The sequence below is a fragment of the Aspergillus aculeatinus genome, assembly GCF_003184765.1.
Source record: "Aspergillus aculeatinus CBS 121060 unplaced genomic scaffold BO66scaffold_18, whole genome shotgun sequence".
Classification (NCBI taxonomy): Eukaryota; Fungi; Ascomycota; class Eurotiomycetes; order Eurotiales; family Aspergillaceae; genus Aspergillus; species Aspergillus aculeatinus.
In genome coordinates, this window is record NW_020291487.1 from 353,111 (window position 1) to 371,035 (window position 17,925).

Consider the following 17,925-nt stretch of genomic DNA (forward strand, 5'->3'; position numbering starts at 1 on the left):
CTTCCATTTCCTCAGAGAAAAAAAAGCATTTCTTCTCTCTATTAGAGACAAAGCTCTCTGGGCCAGAAGGACATTGTTTCGCATATCCTTTCGTGGCCCTAAGCCAGTTCCGTGCTCACATGCTAGTGATATCCGACTCGCCATTGCGGTAATGCGCTAGGGATGTTGGCGCTTTCAAATGTCCAAACTCCGTTCAGAATGGGTGATAACCTGGGTCTTGCTATTGTCGCCATGGCTTGCTATGGCCCAGGGGATGAGGATCGATCGAGTTAGGGAGCTCAGGTGAGGCCTTGCAAAGCGATGACCGTGTTTCAGTAATTCCACTAACCGCACTTCGCGGTGTCTATGACCAGGAAGGAGACCGAGCATATGTTCTATCACGGCTTTGATAATTACATTCAACATGCATTTCCCGAAGATGAGCTTCGCCCCTTGACTTGTCGCCCGTTGGTCCGCGACCGAGATAATCCCGCTCACGCTGAGCTCAATGATGTTCTTGGGAACTATTCCCTGACTCTAATCGACAGTCTATCATCCTTAGCCATCCTTGCATCGAGTCCAGAGGATGGCCAAAAGGCTCTGGGTTACTTTCAAAAGGGAGTGGAGGATTTTGTCACGCTTTATGGAGATGGTTCAGATAGCCCTGCAGGTCAGGGCGAACGGAGCCGAGGATTTGACATGGATAGCAAAGTTCAGGTGTTTGAGACGGTCATCCGAGGGCTAGGTATGCACCAATAGCATCCATACGAGAACCTATGAAGAGACGCCTCCCTGACTGACATTGATTACGGTAGGCGGACTTCTCAGCGCTCATCTGTTTGCTGTAGGTGACCTTCCCATCGTTGGGTACAATCCTCCAGATAGAGAAGCCGCCTTCGCAAAAGCCTGGGATAAGTCCTCTTTCCAAAGCGAAGGGCACGGTATCATGTGGACTTCCGGGTTTGTTTACGATGGTCAACTCTTGCGGCTCGCGGTCGATCTGGGGAACCGTCTACTGCCTGCGTTCTATACAGACACCGGTCTTCCTTACCCGCGGGTCAACCTGCGATATGGAGTCCAACGGCAACCCTTCTACGCGAACTCGCCGCTCAATGCGGATCACCCGTGCAATGGGTCAAACTCCGAACGCTGCCAGAAAAGCCGCTGGTCTTCATTCCCAGAAACTACGGAGACATGCAGCGCTGGCGCCGGCAGTCTTGTCTTGGAATTTACCGTTCTAAGCAGGCTCACAGGCGATGGTCGCTACGAAGAGCTTGCGAAGAGGGCTTTTTGGGCCGTTTGGACGCGTAGAAGTGAGATTGGCTTGATTGGGTCTGGTATTGATGCCGAATCGGGCCGATGGGTACACTCGTACACCGGGGTGAGCACTTTCCGCTGGCTAGACGACAAACCGTGCTTTGCTTACCATATTAACGATAGATTGGTGCGGGGATTGATAGCTTCTTTGAGTACGCATTCAAGTCGTACGTTTTGCTCTCCTCGGGAGAGCGACCCTCCCACAACACAAGCAGTCCATGGCATCATTTGGATGACTACTTCCTGCCCTTGGGTGAGCACGAACACTCTGCGCAGGCCTTTTTGGAAGTATGGCAGGAGTCTCATTCGTCCATCAAGAGGCACTTATATCGGGGGGATGGACATCAACACCCCCATCTTATCCAAGGCGACATCTTTACAGGAGCGACCCGTGCTTTTTGGATAGACAGTCTCAGCGCCTTCTACCCAGGGCTGTTGGCGCTGGCCGGGGAAGTAGATGAGGCAGTTGGAATCCATCTTCTAACCACTGCCATCTGGAACCGTTTCTCTGGCCTGCCTGAAAGATGGAATGTCGCTACGGGAAACATAGAGCAGGGTCTGGCATGGTACGGTGGCCGTCCGGAATTCGTGGAATCTACCTATTACCTGTACCGGGCAACCAAAGATCCATGGTATCTGCATGTAGGTGAGATGGTCCTGAGTGATCTCAAGCGCCGATGCTGGACCAAGTGCGGCTGGGCTGGTATCCAGGATGTCCGTAATGGCGAGCTGAATGATCGAATGGAGAGCTTTTTTCTAGGAGAAACCGCAAAGTACATGTTTCTCCTTTTCGATTTCGAGCACCCGTTGAACAAGCTGGACCAACCGTTTGTGTTTTCTACAGAGGGCCATCCACTCCTGATACCCAAGAGCAGCACGGCACTCCATACACGCCGACAGACACCGGGGCGTGTGAACAGCAAGGAACCCGTTTGCCAATTGGCTCCTCTTCCCCCTACGCTGGTGGGTTCGTCCACGGCAGCACGTCCTGATGTTTTCCATGCCGCGAACTTGGCTCGCCTACATCTCATGCCCAGCAGAGACGTTCCTGAAGGGCCTCTGGTTGAATATGCTGAGGACCATCCGAGTATATCGGTATCAGACCTCTCATCACCCACAAACTATACGTTCTACCCTTGGACGTTGCCACCGGAGTTGATACCCTTCAACGGAACCAGTGCACCCTTGATCTCTCGCCCAACCCTCGATATCTCTTTCCCTGCACTTCCCGGAATGGTTGTAGGCCCCGGATCACTGGAACGGGTCCGGGATGGAATTCTCGTGAAAGCCATTGGGGGTCTGCGGCTGAGCATGGTTCGAGATGTCTCGGTTCCTGGCATGGCGAAGAGCTCGGACAATGACGAATTTCGAGTGCAAGTAATTAACAATGTGCCGCTGGGTAAGGATGAGAAGGTATACCTTTCGCGGGAAATCACATTTGATGTGCTTGACCCCACTGACCCGAACTTCACGCGTGTACGCGACTCCATCATGATTGACATCGTCATTGATGTATTGCCAGAGCTTCTTCGTCGACGAAATGACTCAGATGATGGCCTTGAACCCGCTGCACCACAACAGGCTCGAGGCCCAGTCATCCACGACTCGGCTTTGGTGAATGGCAACAGTGGCGGTGTCGATCCATCGATCTCTGGCATGAAAACTGTACTGTCCTCCTTAATGAGTTCATTGTCCACCCTACTCCGGGACGAAGCGCATGTTGAGACGGGTCTGCCGCCGCAGAAATCGTCAATATTGCGTTTGATGATTCCCGCAGCCATCTCAACTGGCCTCGGGTCGGCCCCATTGCCGGATGTGGACGATGCTTCGACAGTATCGATGACGGGTGACCTGTCCAAACGGCGCCTCACCTGGTCCAGCATCTACTTCGCGGACGAGCTCTGTGATCACCGTCTATCGCGGGAGATTGTCCAGAATCACCAAGTTCTGGTGCTTCGGCGCGGCGGATGCAGCTTCTCCGAGAAATTGCGCAATATTCCTGCGTATCCGCCGTCACGTCAGGCCCTGAAACTTGTGATAGTGGTCTCTCAAACTAGCGAAGAGGAGGAATTGTGGGAGACGGCGGACTCGGGGCCGGCCTCGCCCGGGCTGGCCGCTGTACGCGCCGAGCGACATCTTGTTCGCCCGCATCTCGATGAGAGCCAGTTGACCGCAGGCGGCCTTCCGCGACGTCATCTTCTCAGTATGGTGATGGTGGGTGGCGGCGAGGAGACCTATGCATTGCTTCGACAGGCGACCGGAGTGGGCATCAAGCGACGCTATTCGGTGCGATCCCAGGGAGTCCCGATCCATAACCTACACATTGTGTAGAACGTATGGGTTACCGATTTGAGATATCATCATGGAAGAGTTAGAATTTCTGCTGTCATATGTACTGTACATACCTGCATGCATCATACATACGAGTACTTAGTATTAACAGACATACAGTACAAAGAAAAACGTACGGAGTATATATAATGTACATGCAATGCGATGTATATGCCCAGTATATACAGTACACCAGTACACCAGTATCAATGTTTATACTTAGACAACTACAAGGAGTTCATTTTTCTCAAGACGAAATGAATCGACAGTCGCCTCCGGCAATCGGGCCGAACCCGACACAAACTTGAAGGGTGGGGGGGTTGCCTGAGGATGGATATAGACTGCAGACTGTGTTATCTGACTTTGGGCTGTTATCTGACTGCCTTGCTTGGACTGCGGGCTATAGATACAGTAGTCAGCTAAATTTAGGCTGTTATCTAATTATCTTTCTTAAACTGCAGGCTGTAGATAGTTAGCTGATAGTCTTATACTTGCGCGCTTAATCTGGTGTTTAAAACTGCACAATGCTGATAGTCTCTGCCAAAGCCCCTCCCGGAGTTTAATCATCTACGGCGGTCCCTGTCCCTCCTCCGAGAGAGCCTAGGCTTCTTTTTCCATTTTCATTCCCATTTCCTTTTCCACTTCTCTCTCAACTTCAACATCATTCATTCATTCATTCATTCACACAAAGCCCATAGCAGTGCAGTGTACAGTGCATTCGAACTATATATATATTCAATTCAAAATACTGTACAGTATACACTACATGCAGTACATACCTTGCATCCCACCTCTCACCACCACCTTCTCGTCCATTGTACAGAACAGGTTTCAACAGAACTCAAAGACACCATCTTATATCCCTCACATCACACCCACAGAAAAGCAAAGTAGACCAAAAGAAATGCATCTCCACGACCCCCCGAGTCTCCCCACGGACCCTGCCTCCACACCGATCAACATCAACATCAGCATCAGCAACATCAGCCCGACCGATCCGACGACTTCGCCGCAACAATCCCATCCTCGATCGGAGCGACGACGACACCAACGACCGCTCTACTTCGCCTACGGCTCGAACCTCTCCCCCTCCCAGATGGCCACTCGCTGCGTGCACAGCCCCGCGTCCTCCGTGCCCCTCGCCATCGCGCGTCTGCCGCACTGGCGCTGGCTCATCTGCCAGCCGGGCTATGCGAACGTTCTCCCGCCGCCGGAGATGCGCGTCGGACCGCAGACCGGGGTGCAGGGCGATGAGGTGCCCGTTGCTGGGGCGGAGGATGCGGTCTACGGGGTGCTGTATGCGATGGACGAGAGGGATGAGAGGTTGTTGGATGGGTTCGAGGGGGTGGATTGGGATGCGCCGGCTGCGGTGGCGCCCCCGCCGTCGCTGAGTGTTCGGCCACGGGAGCAGGGGCAGGGAGACTACAATAAGTGGGTGGTGGAGGCGGAGGTGGTGCAGTGGTTGGAAGGTAAGAGTCAGGATGGTGGTAGCGGCGGCGGCGGCAGCGGCAGCAGCAGCACTGTACCAGTGTTGGTGTATGTGGATGAGTTGAGGGTCAAGTTGGGCCCGCCCAAGGAGGAGTACATTCCACGAATGAACCGCGCCATTCGGGAGTCGGTCGCTCTGGGGCTTCCGGAGAAGTGGGCGGAAGAGGTTATGAGGCCGTCTATCCCTCTGAACTAAGAGGGTTCACAAGACATATCACGTTAGGTGATTCAGGCTGTTTGGACACTTGGATGGTTCGTTGGGACTGATGGAGATAAAGTGACCATTTGCCCAAGACATGGGTTGGCTGTCGATCGACCCTTACAATGGATATCGATTCACTCAAAATATTATAAACGATATAGGGAATTCATAGTCTATGCGTATAGAAAGGATGCGCAGCCTTGTCCGATGCCTAAGAGCCACACATGATCACTATTGAGTAATTTCACTTCACAATGCCGAGAGACACCAATCCAAGATTCCGGGTCATTCCCAACGGCGAGCAACTTTTAAGGTCTCAACGTCTCTCCGACGTGGTTTAGCTCCTCAGTCGGGGAAAGGGTAGTCGGCCAAGAGATAGACGATGCAACGAAGCCATATCGGCCATCAACTGATTGCATGACGAAACACGCATCATACCAGCTTTACCGGCCTCTCCGCAATCCGTCCAGGCGGGTCATTTTCGGCGGAATGAACTCTTTTTTCTGACTATGCAAATTTCTGTCCAAGGAATCAAGCAGAGGCAATATGATGCATTTGGCTGTTTTGGGGGGTTGAATCAGAGGACCTTCTCTTCCTGGCCAGTGAGAAGGGTGTGGACGGGGGCGGAGAGCTTCTCCCGGCCCTTGAGGAACTCGAGTTCAAGGATGAAAACGAAAGCCATGAGATCACCGCCCATCTTCTTGATCAGTTCTCCAGCGGCATAGGCCGAACCACCTGGGTCCACGTTAGCGTTTGTTCGCTCTGATTGTCAGACCCTTGATGAGAGAACATCCATACCGGTAGCAATTATGTCATCCACCACGACGACCTTCTGGCCAGGCTTGATGGCGTCAGACTGCATCTGGAAGAAATCCTCGCCGTACTCCTTCTGGTAGCCCTGGGTCTCGCAGGGACCGGGGAGCTTGCCCTGCTTGCGGACGGGGACGAAGCCAGCGCCCATTCTCAGAGCCAGGCTGGGGCCGAACAAGAAGCCACGGGCTTCCAAGCCAACGATGACATCCGGCTTCTGGTTGCCGGTGCTCTCGAGAATGTGGAGCTCGAGGCAGCGCACGAGAGCCTCGTGGGTGGTGGGGTTGGCAAAGATCGGAAGGATGTCTTCGAAGAGGATTCCGGGCAGCGGGAAGTTAGGGAACTGACGCAGAGCACCGCGCAAGCTTACTTTAAGATCGGCGAGTTCGGTGGTGCGGGTGGCATTGGGGGCGGACTGTCCGGCGACTTGGGCGGCGGTGGTGGCATGAGGATCCTGGGTGGAAATTGATTGAGACATGGTGAAGGAGAAGGAGGAAGAAGAGGAGAGAAAAGGGAGGGGAAGAAGGAAGAAGAAGAAGAAGAAGAATAAGACTAGAAAGATAAGGAGGAAAGAACAAGGAAGAGGGGTTATGTTAGAAAGGGAGTGTTCCGTAAGTAATGGCTTTTAGTGAGGGGTGATGGGAAGATCAAAAAAAGGTAAAAATAGAGAAATTTTGATGTGATAAGGACGAAGGAGGGGGAAATTTAATCGGAAAAAAAAATAAAAATCATAAGTGTAATTTATTGAGTAGGAGACGTGATGACCCGGTATCAGTCTACACTATACCGCCTACAGCACTCCTTCATGCATATAGACATGGTTGTATGATTGATGTAACAGTCTGTATCTCGTATTATTCCTTAAATCCATTTATTTATCCTCCCCTCTTCCCTCCTCAGCCAGGAACATCTCTATCTGGGAAAACAAACCAATCTTCCAGTCTTCGACTGTGTACTACTTACTGATGCAACAACCTATTGTGAGGGACAGAGAGAATAGCGCATACCTCTCCTGCCAGCGATCAAGCCGATTTCTTGCATGATCTTGCTCCAGTGCATTTGTTTGGTGCGGGTTCTTTTGCCCCTCCTGCCGATGGTGCCATAGCAAGAAAGGCTGTTGCATGTACTTCATGTATTTTCATTCTGTAGAGACATGTATATACGTACTGTAAAGTTTTTCAATATGAATTAGGATCGAAGGAGCTTGACCTTACCCGAAGTAGAACAGGCCCTTTTGCTCATTCCAGTACTGCATGCCCCGGGGTCGATTGTTTTCCCCACCTCTTCTATCCTATCAGTTGGCTAGAGATGTTCTGACAGGTGATGGTCATTAATGTACTGTATAGATGATGGCCGGTGTAACACATCACCATGGTCACAATCATCATGGCGCTTGCAATCACCCCGGTTGATGGATACCAAGAAGCGTTTCTGATGGATCATCGACACCATCGTCACCTCCTCCGCTTATTAGTTATGCTGTGCTGTACTCGGATCTTTTTACATCTTTCATGGACTGCTAACAAGAATTTACCCCGGTTACTTCATATGTACACCACAATTTCTTTGTTCCAACTATCATAGCTGTGGTCTTGCAACAACTGCACCAGAAAGAAAAGGAAACAGACTAAGTTGAGGTTATACCAGGTTCTCGCCAATCGGAGCAACACGTGTGGATGTTGGACGATCACAATGGATCGCAATGGACCCCAATGAAGCTCGAGAAAGGCAATCAGAGGACCGGTTTCCATCTACACCGCCGCCTTTCCTCCGACTTCGCCGTCTAACCCGACTTGGCCGGGGATCCAGAATCCAGATGATGTGGCAGGCTGGCAACTCAATCAAGGCCATGCATAGCATATTCACTACTGCAGACTCGAAAGACCTGAGATCCTGCTACTACTTCGGGTAATTTACCGCCGCCCCCGGTCGGTTACTCCAAGTGGCTGTCGGACCTGCAGCTGAAGCGCAACGTTGCCTAGCTGTGCACTGGTCGTCTAGCCTGTTTCCCTGCATACTAGGCTATCATCCCTCAAATTGCTTGGAAAAATCGCCGCTGGGGAAGCACCCTCATTTCTTGTCGTGCTTGGTCTACAATACTAGCGGAACTACATGATCTATAGTTACTGACCAGTGCTTGGAAATCTACTAATGCGGAGCGAATATCTAGACCATCTGCATAATGCAGGAAATCAAACGCAAGCCACCGTAGCCCTGCAATCTGACTGGTCTCAGGATCGTCAAACCCTCTGACATTGTCTTGCTCTGATACCAAATTCCCCCCTTCGTATCCACAATGCAGCGGGCATGCAGCGGCACTGCCTGGCTTGGTAGGTGGGATTATATAAATATCCCCAAAGATGCTGATCACCCCGATGTGCATAAATGGGCTACTTAGGCATATACGTTGACTTGATCAATCATTGGTCGGCTCAAAATCAACCACCGGTACACCATGCGATATAGATACTCGCAATCCTTATCGAAACAAAACCGGACTCGAATATCGCTCCGATGCTGGATCTATTGAACCGTCGTATACCGCGGGTGGTGTATCGAATTGGTCCAGGCTCAGTGATCCTGCAGTTCGTTCCAATTAGGCCGATAGCAATTTCCCATGAAGAATGTATACCACCACCCCTGCCTTCTGTTGTTAGCTGGCGAGGGTAGACGGCATGAACTCTCGCCATGACTGGTGACATTATCCGCATCTCGTTGCTTGACTGCAACTCTTGGCTACCTTATCATCGAGAGGGTGCAGCCACTTCGACGGACGGCAGCATAACGGTTGCGTCTGCATAGTACCAATGCGCGGCACGACCACGCCATGTGCGCACGGATGTCATTGTCGCCTCATCCCTTATAGTCCCATGTTGTTGAACTTACCCCATCGGTACATGTGTGATGGTGTGCTTGAGACAGGTTGGAAGAGGTCTAGAAGGCTAGGCTTTTTGAACCAAGGAAATGAGATGTGAAACCACGCAGAGACGTAAGAATGAAGAAAAAGAGAAGAAAAAAGAAGAAGCCCAACGCGGGGGTTGAACCCGCAACCTTGAGATTAAGAGTCTCACGCTCTGCCGATTGAGCTAGCCGGGCTGTTATGTTAAGCCCGTTTGAATTACTAACTCAAGACCTAAGATAAGGTCGGTTAAAGTTACGCTGGTATGTCATGGAAGACGCTGCCTGACCAGTCATCATGTGACATGCGCACTGACCAACTCGCTTAGCTTCCGTTCATTTAAAGCAGCTCGAGGAACCTCATCGTTGCATTCTTCCGCCCCCTCCAAAATTCACACCCTCGATGATCCCTCTCCGCACTTCTGCTCACGGCAGAAGTGCTTGGCTAGATTATCAGATGTACTGTCTGCTGTGTAATTCCAGACTTGATGCATGAAATGTCACCTGCACCCATCGAACCTCAGCCGCAGCTGGATCTCCAGCTGCAAGCTCTGGCCAGAGCCTTTGAAGCTCTTTTACTGACCACCCAACAACTCAGCTGCAAGGAGAAGACATTGCAGCAAAGGCTGAAATATGCCTCTGTCGAGGTAAATTCCCCCACCGCCCTCTCCGCATCTGCCTTGCATCCCTTCTGTCTCAAAGGACGAGAAAAATCGATTAGCTCTAGATCAGGAGTCGCATCTGCGGCGGTGACGGATATATCATGTATTATCTGATGAGACTTGCACTATCTGCTTATTTTGCTTTGTGTCCATTTACCTTGCTTGGGGATTCACATGCTAATTTCCCTCGTCAGTACTCCAAGTTAGCAGACAAATTCCCTGGCGGTCCTGACGGTCATACCAAAATCGTCGCCGAGAAGATTGCTGGTCGCTTTGCCGAATATCAGTACCAGCCGAAACAACAAGCCAGCCTGTCGGACGTAGTAAATTCGCTTGCCGAGTCCGGCAATGTAGGAGATGTGGCTCTTGCCTCCATTAGGGAGGGATTGACATCCTATCTATCTATCATACCTCCCAACGATGCTAAGCAGCCACTTGACCTTAACTCATGTCTCGTTGCCACGAGAGCGGGGCTTCCTCGCACCCTAGAAAGAGACTTCACTACCAAGGGCACGCAGGGGAGTTTGCGTTGCCCGTTTGCGAAGCCTAACAATAAGCCCTCTGAAAATGGAGGGTCCAACGGAGTCGAGCTGGCCTCCCAAGATAACAACGAGGATACGTGTGGGCATGCCGACCTTGACCCGATCAAAGCCGAGCAAAATGATAGACGTTCAAGTCGCGCGCCCTCGACCCGGTCTTCGAATACCCGTTGTCCCGTTTCGCGATGTCCCATAAGATATCTAGACCAGCATAGTCCGGAGGAGATTGCCGACTATGTCGAAAGACACAAGCATGAAATCCCCAGGAGCCATGCAATCTGCGTGCAGCGGTATCAACGGGACTCGCAGACCATGCGGCACTTAGATGCAAAGTATGGTAATCTGATCAGCATGATCCAAGGCCTGTCCGTCAAACATCGAGCCTTCCTCCCCGGTACCAACCAGAATGGAGCACCGCCATCAAGCTCGTCTGCTGAACGAGTAGAGAAATGGGCCGAAGAGGTGGGCCTGAAATCGGACATGCATCCTCCCATCAAGGAAGAGGAAGCCGAGGAAGACGAGGTTGAGCAAGAAGACGAGGAGCGAAAGGGGCATTTTGATCGTCCTCTGCGTGAGGTTCGCGTGGGAGAATCTCCAAGCAGGCCTTGGGGTATCCCTGTCCCTGTGACGCCGCTCCCTGTTACCACATCTGCTCCTCAATCTCCAGCAACCCCCGTTGCCACCTCCCTTGATTCAACAGCCCATCCTTCACCTCGAACACCTGCCGTCGATATATCTTCCAACGTGCCCATGGGCGATTCGTCGCCTGAGCCTCACGCCGCGCCCCCGAAAGCCGGACGCTGCCCCTTTGGCCACGGTGCGCCTTCTGGTGACAACCAAAACAAGGCCCCAGCAGTTACCCAAGATGCGAAGACAACTCGAGACCCCGAGGAATCAAATCACACCGAAGACCCTGTGAAGGGAGACCGCGAGAAATCGCAGGATGCGGCCAATCCTTCGCCGCACCCGGCGAAGAACAGCGTGGTGTTCAATGGTCCGGTGTTTTTCGGGTTTTCAGCAGAGCAGACGGCCTTAGTTCTGCAGCAGCTGGGCAAGTTAGGGCACTTCGATTGAATCTTGCGGTCTTGATTTCCCCCTTCTGATCACTTGATATTTTAATGATGCTATGACATATCATTCATGACTCTGTACATAACACATATTTTGTGTATGTTTGACATATCCGGACATATATAATATCCAAGATAGCCTCCTGTAGAGACATTTATTTGTGTTTGGTGACTGTAGTTACTGCCTACTCGCCATACTAGCCAAGCAAGCTGGCGTTATGTAAGTTACCCTATGATTCAAGACCGTCTTTCCCGATGTCGGGCGGATAAGCCAGTTTGCCGCGGGATTCCCCTCATCAGCTAGCTAGTCAAGTCACTCACTCACTCCAATGTTTCCCTTCGGTGCTCGTCTTCTGCTCGCCCATTTCGCTTCCTCCTCAACATCAACTCCATCCGCCCTTCGAACTCTCCGCCGCTCCCTTCCCCTCCTTCCTCGCCCCAGATTCAATCGATCCGTCACCATGTCTACCGGTCTTGACATCGTTCACACTGCTGGTGCTGCCCAGCGTAAGTGCTATTTTACCCCGCCATCCCCAGACAATTAATGCAGAATCGAATGAGCATAAAATGCCCCCCCCCAACAGGGCGTCATCCCTCATATGCAGCCACAATACTATCAATTCACAATAGAAACCTTCGCTAATTAATTCATTCTCTTCCCACAGCTGTCGGCCCCTACGTGAGTCCCCGCTTCTCCTACGTACCCTCCCTTCTCCCCTCGTCCTCAGCATAGGCGGGGGGGGAGGGGGGAGGGATAGTGCAAACAAAGCCATAAACCACCTCCATTTTTACTCACCATAAGCTCCATGGCTGCGAATGAATACAGTCCCAGGCCATCAAGGTCAATGGCCAGATCTTCCTCTCCGGCCAGATCCCCCTGACCAAGGATGGGGTTCTCATCGAGGGTACCATTGGCGAGAAGACCCGGCTCTGCTGCGAGAACATCAAGGCTGTCGTCGAGGCCGCCGGCTCCAGCGTCGAGAAGATCTTCAAGGTTACGGTATGTTCCCCCACCCCCCTTTACTGGCTGTTTGTTGGTGTTGCCATTTTTTTCCCGAAATATAGGTGCGGAGAGGGGCTTATCATGGAGTTCGCCGAGTTTATTTTAGGTCCTCCTTGCCGATATGGCCGACTTCGATGAGATGAACCAGGAGTACGGCAAGTTCTTCGCTCACAAGCCCGCCCGCTCTTGCTTCGCTGTCAAGCAGCTGCCCAAGGGTGTGCCTGTCGAGATTGAGTGCATTGCCTTGGCTTGAGTTTAGTAATGTATCTACCTAGCACTGCGATTTCTGGGTGTACAGTTGGGAATAGATTGGTACAGTTCATGCACACTGGAAACGATAACTTCGTCTCAGAAAATGACCTCTATCAAAGGTAGCTAGCTGGCTGCAGTAATGGAATTATGTTGTTATCTCGAATTGAGTTCGGTCTTCCGCCCGGGGTTGATCGTAGAATCTACCACGGTAGAGCGCACCTTTACGTAGCCATAGCTTCCCTAGGCGGCTGTGATTAAACTATCATTACGCTATGTTAAGACTTGGCTAGTGCTCCAGAGCTCACGCCTGGACCCCAGGTCCCACGTACCCATGAAAAAGGCAATTTAAACAAATCAAATAGACGCACTTAAGATCAACCTGGGGGCGGAACTCATGTCAAAATGTGAAATGCGCGCAGGCAAGAGCGGATATACCAGGCGTCACATCCCCTCAACGACAACGAAAAGGGGACCATCAGTTGAAATGCCCGCGAGTCATCCAGTGGTCGCTTCCAGACACTCATCGACGTCCAAGCACCCCCGTCATCTTCCCCCCAGCTCCGGCCATCAAGCTTTGTTTTACAATGGCATCTGCCGCCGCGGCTGCTGCTAGTCGCTCCTTTTGACGACTGCGATCGCGAAGGTAGCCTGCAGCTTCGGGACGCATACGTAAGATACGCAGGATCATGTCATCGTTGGGTTCTGCTTGGGCTTCGCGCCATTTCTCCTCCTTCAACTTTCGCATCGTACCGAGGTTGCGCGAGAGCATGATACTCTTGGCACGGCGGGCAGCCGGCAGGCCCAGAACACTGCCGGGCCCGGAGGCACCTAGATGAGGCGGCGCTGAAGCGCGGTTCTTGTTGGCCTGTTGGCGCGAGATTGTGGCCGAGGCCATCCGCTCCGAGGTGCGTATCAAACTCTCGGTCGGTTCGAAATAGAAGAAGTTCAGTGTCTGAATCTCATGGTACTTGGGCGACTTGAGGATATCGATGGACACGCCGTGGGCTTCTCCAGTTTCCTCATCTACTGCGTGGAAGAAGTTTAGTAGAAGCACGAGCCAGCGTGCGACAATATCAACTTCTTGCATCGTCAGAGGCTTTTGGTGAGAGGGCTTGTCTGATAGGGGCGGTACTAGCAGACTCTCAATGGTAGCGAGGACCTCTTTCCACAATCGTGCCATCACCATTTTCATAGCCTCAGAGGTAAGAGTCTTGTTCATGATAGCAAAATTATCGTTAAAGTAATCAAAAAGGGGCGTCAACGCATTCTCCACATCCGCACTGGAGGGTGTAGCGGTACTCGATTGAGCGCGGTTCCGATTGAGAAAGTTGGAAACACTTGAAATGCTGAGCCCTCGTGACAGGAGGGATTTGAGGGTCCGGCGCGACAAACAGTGACTGATGTACGCAGATAGCTATGGAGATATTACTGGAGTGTTCTGCGGAGTAGGATGTATCTGTACTTACCTTTTCTGTGATCTTGCGCGTCATGTCTCTCTCCGTCCGCTTCAACGTTCGGAAGGCCTTGCCAAAGTAAAACTGAATGTCATCGCGTTCTCCTTCCATGCTTACACGAAGCAACAGTCTGCCCTGGGTATCTAGATCCAGCCAGTATTCTCTCGGAAGAAAGTCACTGAAATGTACAGGATCAAGCTTGATCGACGTCCGCCCAACATAGTCGTGATCGCCCACTGCATCCCAATCCCAGATAGTGGCAATGATGTTTAGGGGACCCTGTGTGGTGATATCTACCGCATCGTCCCACCGTGGGTTCAGGTTGTTATAGATGATGCGAGTCTTTGCAATGCGCTTTTGATATTCATCGGCCAGAACGACGTAAGGATCACTGCCGCCGTTCATATCGCAGGCTTTCAGATCCTCTGCCTCCACAACCTTGATGGTAAAGACATAAGTCGTCGACTTGCGTATCTTCTGTAACTGAGGTGCCGCATGTCTTGCTATAACTTCTGCGCAACCATCCACGTTGATTTCTTGTTCAAGCTTGTCAAGTTGTGAAAGTGCATATTCGACATTGTTGAGTTTGACCAAGGACTGTAGTGAATGGTTGGATTAGTGATGCCCGAACAAGGAATTTCAAACGAACGCACCTCGGGAAAGAACTGGAAGGGCTCAATCTTCTCTTTACTTGTCCATGCTTCTTTGGCGATTTGCATTAGCTTTTCCTGAGCCGTTTGATTCATAGCAGCCTCCTGATCCGGAGAAAGACGATCCATTTCCTTCGCGAACATCTGCTCCAAGGATTCACAGTATCTCGCGACACCGCTTCCGATAGATTTGGAGAGAGCTGTCATAAATTTAGCATACTGCAAGTCGTCGTCCCACTCCAGCTGTATCATTTGTTCCACCACCTGGTTGAAAGAACGGAAAATGTCAATGACAGACACACTGTGTCTGTAATCTTCAGGTATCTCTTCCGCCGAGCTATCAGCCCGGACGTTGAAGGCATCCTGTTTGACTGCCTGCTCCACCCAATCCATGACCTTTTGGTCCGTCAGGCGAATCCACCGCCAGACAAAGTTTTCCATCAGGCCTTCTACATGGAACGGAAATGATCCGCTGAGTACTGTAATCAGCAACCGGATTTGTGTCAGGTCAAAGGGGTTGTTTGGGGGACGTACTCAGGCACTGCCTCGGTAAAAAGACGACGGACATCTGCAAGTCGACGGTAAAGGTCAAATCCATCTTGTATGTCAGTCTCTTCTCCTCGCACGTTTTCCGACTCTATTATTCGAGCCACCATCTCGTGAACGTCTTCCGCAAATATCGGAAGCACATTGGAGAGTAAAATCAGATAAGGGTTGACCCTAGGATTCGATTAGTGTGAATCAGACACGGCTTGCGTTGGTGATGACATCTCTTACCCCATGATTTCTGGATTGTTGCGATAACGCTTTCGGATCTTCTGCGCAAGCTTCGTGATCGCATCACACAGCTGAATCACATGGTCTACTTCCCACTCTTCTGGTTGCACCGGGATAAGCTGCCCCAAAAGTTCTTGATATTTTTCCGAGGCTTTCTGCGCCAGCCCATCCTGCACGTACGCACGGAAGCGATCGATATCTTCCAGATCTTCGGTATAGCTGGGATCCATCTGAATGTGGGTTTCCAGTATGTACATCACCGGGCCGATCGGACGTGGCTTGGTTTCGTAGCAGTCCATCATCACATCATAAAGTTCTCTTAGAAGCGCCTCGTGAAGGGAGGATAGTATCTGTTGCATTAATAGAAGATCGTGGATGGTCCACTTCTTACGGTCGAACAGAACCGACGCCACGAAGCTACTACGCTTCCTGCCGTCCGAGTTCGGCGCTTCTTTGACAAATGCGAATGCCGAATCGAGGGTGTCAAGATCGATTTCGTTGTCAACGAATTTGGACCGCACAACATCCAGAAAGAGGGTCATTCTTGAGAAGGCAGGAACACGCCAGCGAAGACAGATCTCATTCAAGAGCTCAGTCGACTGCTTCGACAAAAGCTTCATAAGGGGTGCCTCTGATGTAGCCTGAGAGGCTTCAAGTTCACGGTCTTTCAAGTCGTGACCAAGAGTTTGGGCTAGTATAAACCGATACATTGACCGAGGGTCCTGGGGTATGTAGGTGTATGTATCAGATTCGTCCGTCCCGTTCATACCATCGTCAGCCAGGGACAATGAGCTGAGATCCACGGGCTGGTCTATAACGTATGATGACGGTCGCTCGGAATTTGTTCTCGAAAGCTCCCCTGCTGGATCTTGGTCTGCAGCGTTCGGATTGAACTGTGGAAGGGCGCCTCCTGGGGTGCTCTTGGCCAATTCAGGATTAGACTGCACAATCGCAAGCATCATCTGGGAGAGATCTGGTGCCTCGTTCTTCTTCCACAGCTCGTATGCCTCATCATTCTCAAAGTCTTCCCGAGACAGCGTTTTTCTAGTTTTGAGGGTCAGATGAGCTTGATAGGTCTTCAAATCTCGCAGGGCGGCCTGTCCCGTCCAGACGCCTCGATTATTATTGATATCGGCTTGCACCTGGCCCTGGTTCACATCGAAGATTCTGGCAACATGCTGCACGAGGGGCATGTCCTTGATATCGTAGCTTAACGGGGCTATAACTTCTACGCTGGAGGTGCCATTTGTTTGCACAAGATCCTGATCCTGAGACAAAAGTTTGTTCTCTAGAACCGCCAGTCGATTGGCCAGTTCGGGCCGTTCTTTGGCCCAGTCGTGGTCTTTTAGAATAAGTGCAAACAAACGGACAAAAAGAGCCACGTGTCTGTCCACCATGAGTCTCCAGTGATCATCGTCGGGTTCCTTCCCTTTGCTCAATTCCTTAGTCGCGTTCGAATAGAAGATCAGGACGAGGTCTTCGGCCCGCCGATCCTTTTCCATGCGCTTCTTGAACGACTGATCCTTCAGGGTGTTGAGAAAAGCAGCAAAGGTCCTCACGACCAGCGGATCTTGGTATTCTTTCCGCTTCTCTTTCCCAATCAGGACCCCAGTCAGCCTCTTCTCCAGCTCCGATATGAACCCATGGGGAATCCGAGTGCTCTTTGAATCTCGCACGAGCGAAAAATCGCTCATCAAATCGTGAAAAGAGGTTGAAGCTCTCTTGGGCCGTTGCGGAGCTGGAACAGTTTGGACCCGGCGCAGTCGTGGTTGGAGAAGATAGGCCAAGTAAGCGACCCGGAGCGCATAGGTGTAGGCAGTGGAGGAGTTTACGGGACGCCTGCGGGACCCAGACGGAGTGCGCGAATGGCGAGATTCATTTTGAATGCTGTTGATCCGTCGGTTGAGCCCTCGGGACTGGGTAGATGCTGTCGACATCGGAAGAAGAGGCGGTGTCGTTTCTCGCTGTCGGTGGATAACTCCTTTCTATATCCTAAGGGTCCTCAAAATAGATAGTGCAGTATTTGGAAGGGAGAGAGAGATCATGGGATAGACTGGTATAGTGATCAAACCAGCAACAGCATGGCCCTAGGTAGGGGAGGGAGTGCTGATGGAGATAGCTGCCTCGCAAGGGTGACCTTCCGACGAACTCACAGAACCCAGATGCAATTCGACCCGGCAAAGGAATAGTACCTGGGTCGTAAGTAGAGAGCAAGCTGCAGTAAATAAAAGTCGGGCGGCTACAGGAAGTGACGGTAAGAAAGAAGGGGGTGAAAGAAGATGGTGGGGGGAAGGGAGGGGGAAGATGAGAAGTGGTGTGTTATTGTCGCGGTGGTTCAAAGGTGTTGTAGTTAGTGGTGGTTGGTGAAACAAAAACCGCTTGCGCCCGCCCCCCATATTAAGTAACATTTAAGGGACTGACGTAGGTATCAATCGCCCTACACTGTACATACAGTTTCAACAACTGCCCCCCACTGGCTTGAATCCAATCGTA

At 51.4% G+C, this 17,925-nt stretch overlaps 6 protein-coding genes and 1 non-coding gene across 7 annotated transcripts; 4 read left to right on the forward strand and 3 right to left on the reverse strand.

The window, feature by feature from the left end:
* Nucleotides 1–18: 18 nt before the first annotated feature.
* BO66DRAFT_391111 (glycoside hydrolase family 47 protein) lies at nt 19–3,776 on the forward strand. Its single transcript, XM_025647175.1, has 4 exons — nt 19–282; nt 354–724; nt 795–1,360; nt 1,420–3,776. The coding sequence occupies exons 1-4, from the start codon at nt 179–181 to the stop codon at nt 3,625–3,627; spliced, it is 3,249 nt and encodes a 1,082-aa protein (XP_025505030.1). The 5' UTR covers nt 19–178; the 3' UTR covers nt 3,628–3,776.
* Nucleotides 3,777–4,497: 721 nt separating this feature from the next.
* On the forward strand, nt 4,498–5,311 carry BO66DRAFT_470719 (gamma-glutamylcyclotransferase family protein; the record flags this gene model as incomplete). The annotated part of the gene is made up of 1 exon (XM_025652813.1): nt 4,498–5,311. The coding sequence occupies exon 1, from the start codon at nt 4,532–4,534 to the stop codon at nt 5,309–5,311; it is 780 nt and encodes a 259-aa protein (XP_025505031.1). The 5' UTR covers nt 4,498–4,531.
* A 125-nt stretch (nt 5,312–5,436) lies between these two features.
* On the reverse strand, nt 5,437–6,796 carry BO66DRAFT_391112 (adenine phosphoribosyltransferase APT1). Its single transcript, XM_025647176.1, has 2 exons — nt 6,116–6,796; nt 5,437–6,052 (listed from the first exon to the last, which is right to left on the reverse strand). The coding sequence occupies exons 1-2, from the start codon at nt 6,603–6,605 to the stop codon at nt 5,895–5,897; spliced, it is 648 nt and encodes a 215-aa protein (XP_025505032.1). The 5' UTR covers nt 6,606–6,796; the 3' UTR covers nt 5,437–5,894.
* A 2,354-nt stretch (nt 6,797–9,150) lies between these two features.
* Nucleotides 9,151–9,223, reverse strand: BO66DRAFT_t136. The gene has a single exon. It is a non-coding gene; the product is annotated as a tRNA-Lys (tRNA).
* A 189-nt stretch (nt 9,224–9,412) lies between these two features.
* On the forward strand, nt 9,413–11,431 carry BO66DRAFT_391113 (uncharacterized protein). The gene is made up of 2 exons (XM_025647177.1): nt 9,413–9,672; nt 9,882–11,431. Exons 1-2 carry the CDS (start codon nt 9,523–9,525, stop codon nt 11,298–11,300), a joined length of 1,569 nt encoding a protein of 522 aa, XP_025505033.1. The 5' UTR covers nt 9,413–9,522; the 3' UTR covers nt 11,301–11,431.
* Nucleotides 11,432–11,644: 213 nt separating this feature from the next.
* BO66DRAFT_391115 (YjgF-like protein) lies at nt 11,645–12,693 on the forward strand. Its single transcript, XM_025647178.1, has 4 exons — nt 11,645–11,803; nt 11,962–11,975; nt 12,123–12,296; nt 12,406–12,693. The coding sequence occupies exons 1-4, from the start codon at nt 11,758–11,760 to the stop codon at nt 12,550–12,552; spliced, it is 381 nt and encodes a 126-aa protein (XP_025505034.1). The 5' UTR covers nt 11,645–11,757; the 3' UTR covers nt 12,553–12,693.
* A 26-nt stretch (nt 12,694–12,719) lies between these two features.
* On the reverse strand, nt 12,720–17,779 carry BO66DRAFT_391116 (C2 domain protein). Its single transcript, XM_025647179.1, has 5 exons — nt 15,433–17,779; nt 15,190–15,375; nt 14,659–15,127; nt 14,018–14,602; nt 12,720–13,965 (listed from the first exon to the last, which is right to left on the reverse strand). The coding sequence occupies exons 1-5, from the start codon at nt 17,367–17,369 to the stop codon at nt 13,072–13,074; spliced, it is 4,071 nt and encodes a 1,356-aa protein (XP_025505035.1). The 5' UTR covers nt 17,370–17,779; the 3' UTR covers nt 12,720–13,071.
* Between the last annotated feature and the right edge of the window lie 146 nt (nt 17,780–17,925).

Excerpts from the sequence above, each read along its gene's own strand:
- BO66DRAFT_391111 (XM_025647175.1), top strand. The coding sequence starts at position 179 with ATGTCCAAACTCCGTTCAGAATGGGTGATAACCTGGGTCTTGCTATTG. Across the intron at positions 725-794 it reads GACGGTCATCCGAGGGCTAG|GCGGACTTCTCAGCGCTCAT; the intron begins GTATGCACCAAT and ends TGATTACGGTAG. Across the intron at positions 1,361-1,419 it reads GGGTACACTCGTACACCGGG|ATTGGTGCGGGGATTGATAG; the intron begins GTGAGCACTTTC and ends TATTAACGATAG.
- BO66DRAFT_391112 (XM_025647176.1), bottom strand. The coding sequence starts at position 6,605 with ATGTCTCAATCAATTTCCACCCAGGATCCTCATGCCACCACCGCCGCC. Across the intron at positions 6,053-6,115 it reads GGATGACATAATTGCTACCG|GTGGTTCGGCCTATGCCGCT; the intron begins GTATGGATGTTC and ends ACGTGGACCCAG.
- BO66DRAFT_391113 (XM_025647177.1), top strand. The coding sequence starts at position 9,523 with ATGTCACCTGCACCCATCGAACCTCAGCCGCAGCTGGATCTCCAGCTG. Across the intron at positions 9,673-9,881 it reads TGAAATATGCCTCTGTCGAG|TACTCCAAGTTAGCAGACAA; the intron begins GTAAATTCCCCC and ends TTCCCTCGTCAG.
- BO66DRAFT_391115 (XM_025647178.1), top strand. The coding sequence starts at position 11,758 with ATGTCTACCGGTCTTGACATCGTTCACACTGCTGGTGCTGCCCAGC. Across the intron at positions 12,297-12,405 it reads AGAAGATCTTCAAGGTTACG|GTCCTCCTTGCCGATATGGC; the intron begins GTATGTTCCCCC and ends AGTTTATTTTAG.
- BO66DRAFT_391116 (XM_025647179.1), bottom strand. The coding sequence starts at position 17,369 with ATGTCGACAGCATCTACCCAGTCCCGAGGGCTCAACCGACGGATCAAC. Across the intron at positions 15,128-15,189 it reads TTTACCGAGGCAGTGCCTGA|CGGATCATTTCCGTTCCATG; the intron begins GTACGTCCCCCA and ends TACAGTACTCAG. Across the intron at positions 13,966-14,017 it reads CGCGCAAGATCACAGAAAAG|CTATCTGCGTACATCAGTCA; the intron begins GTAAGTACAGAT and ends ATATCTCCATAG.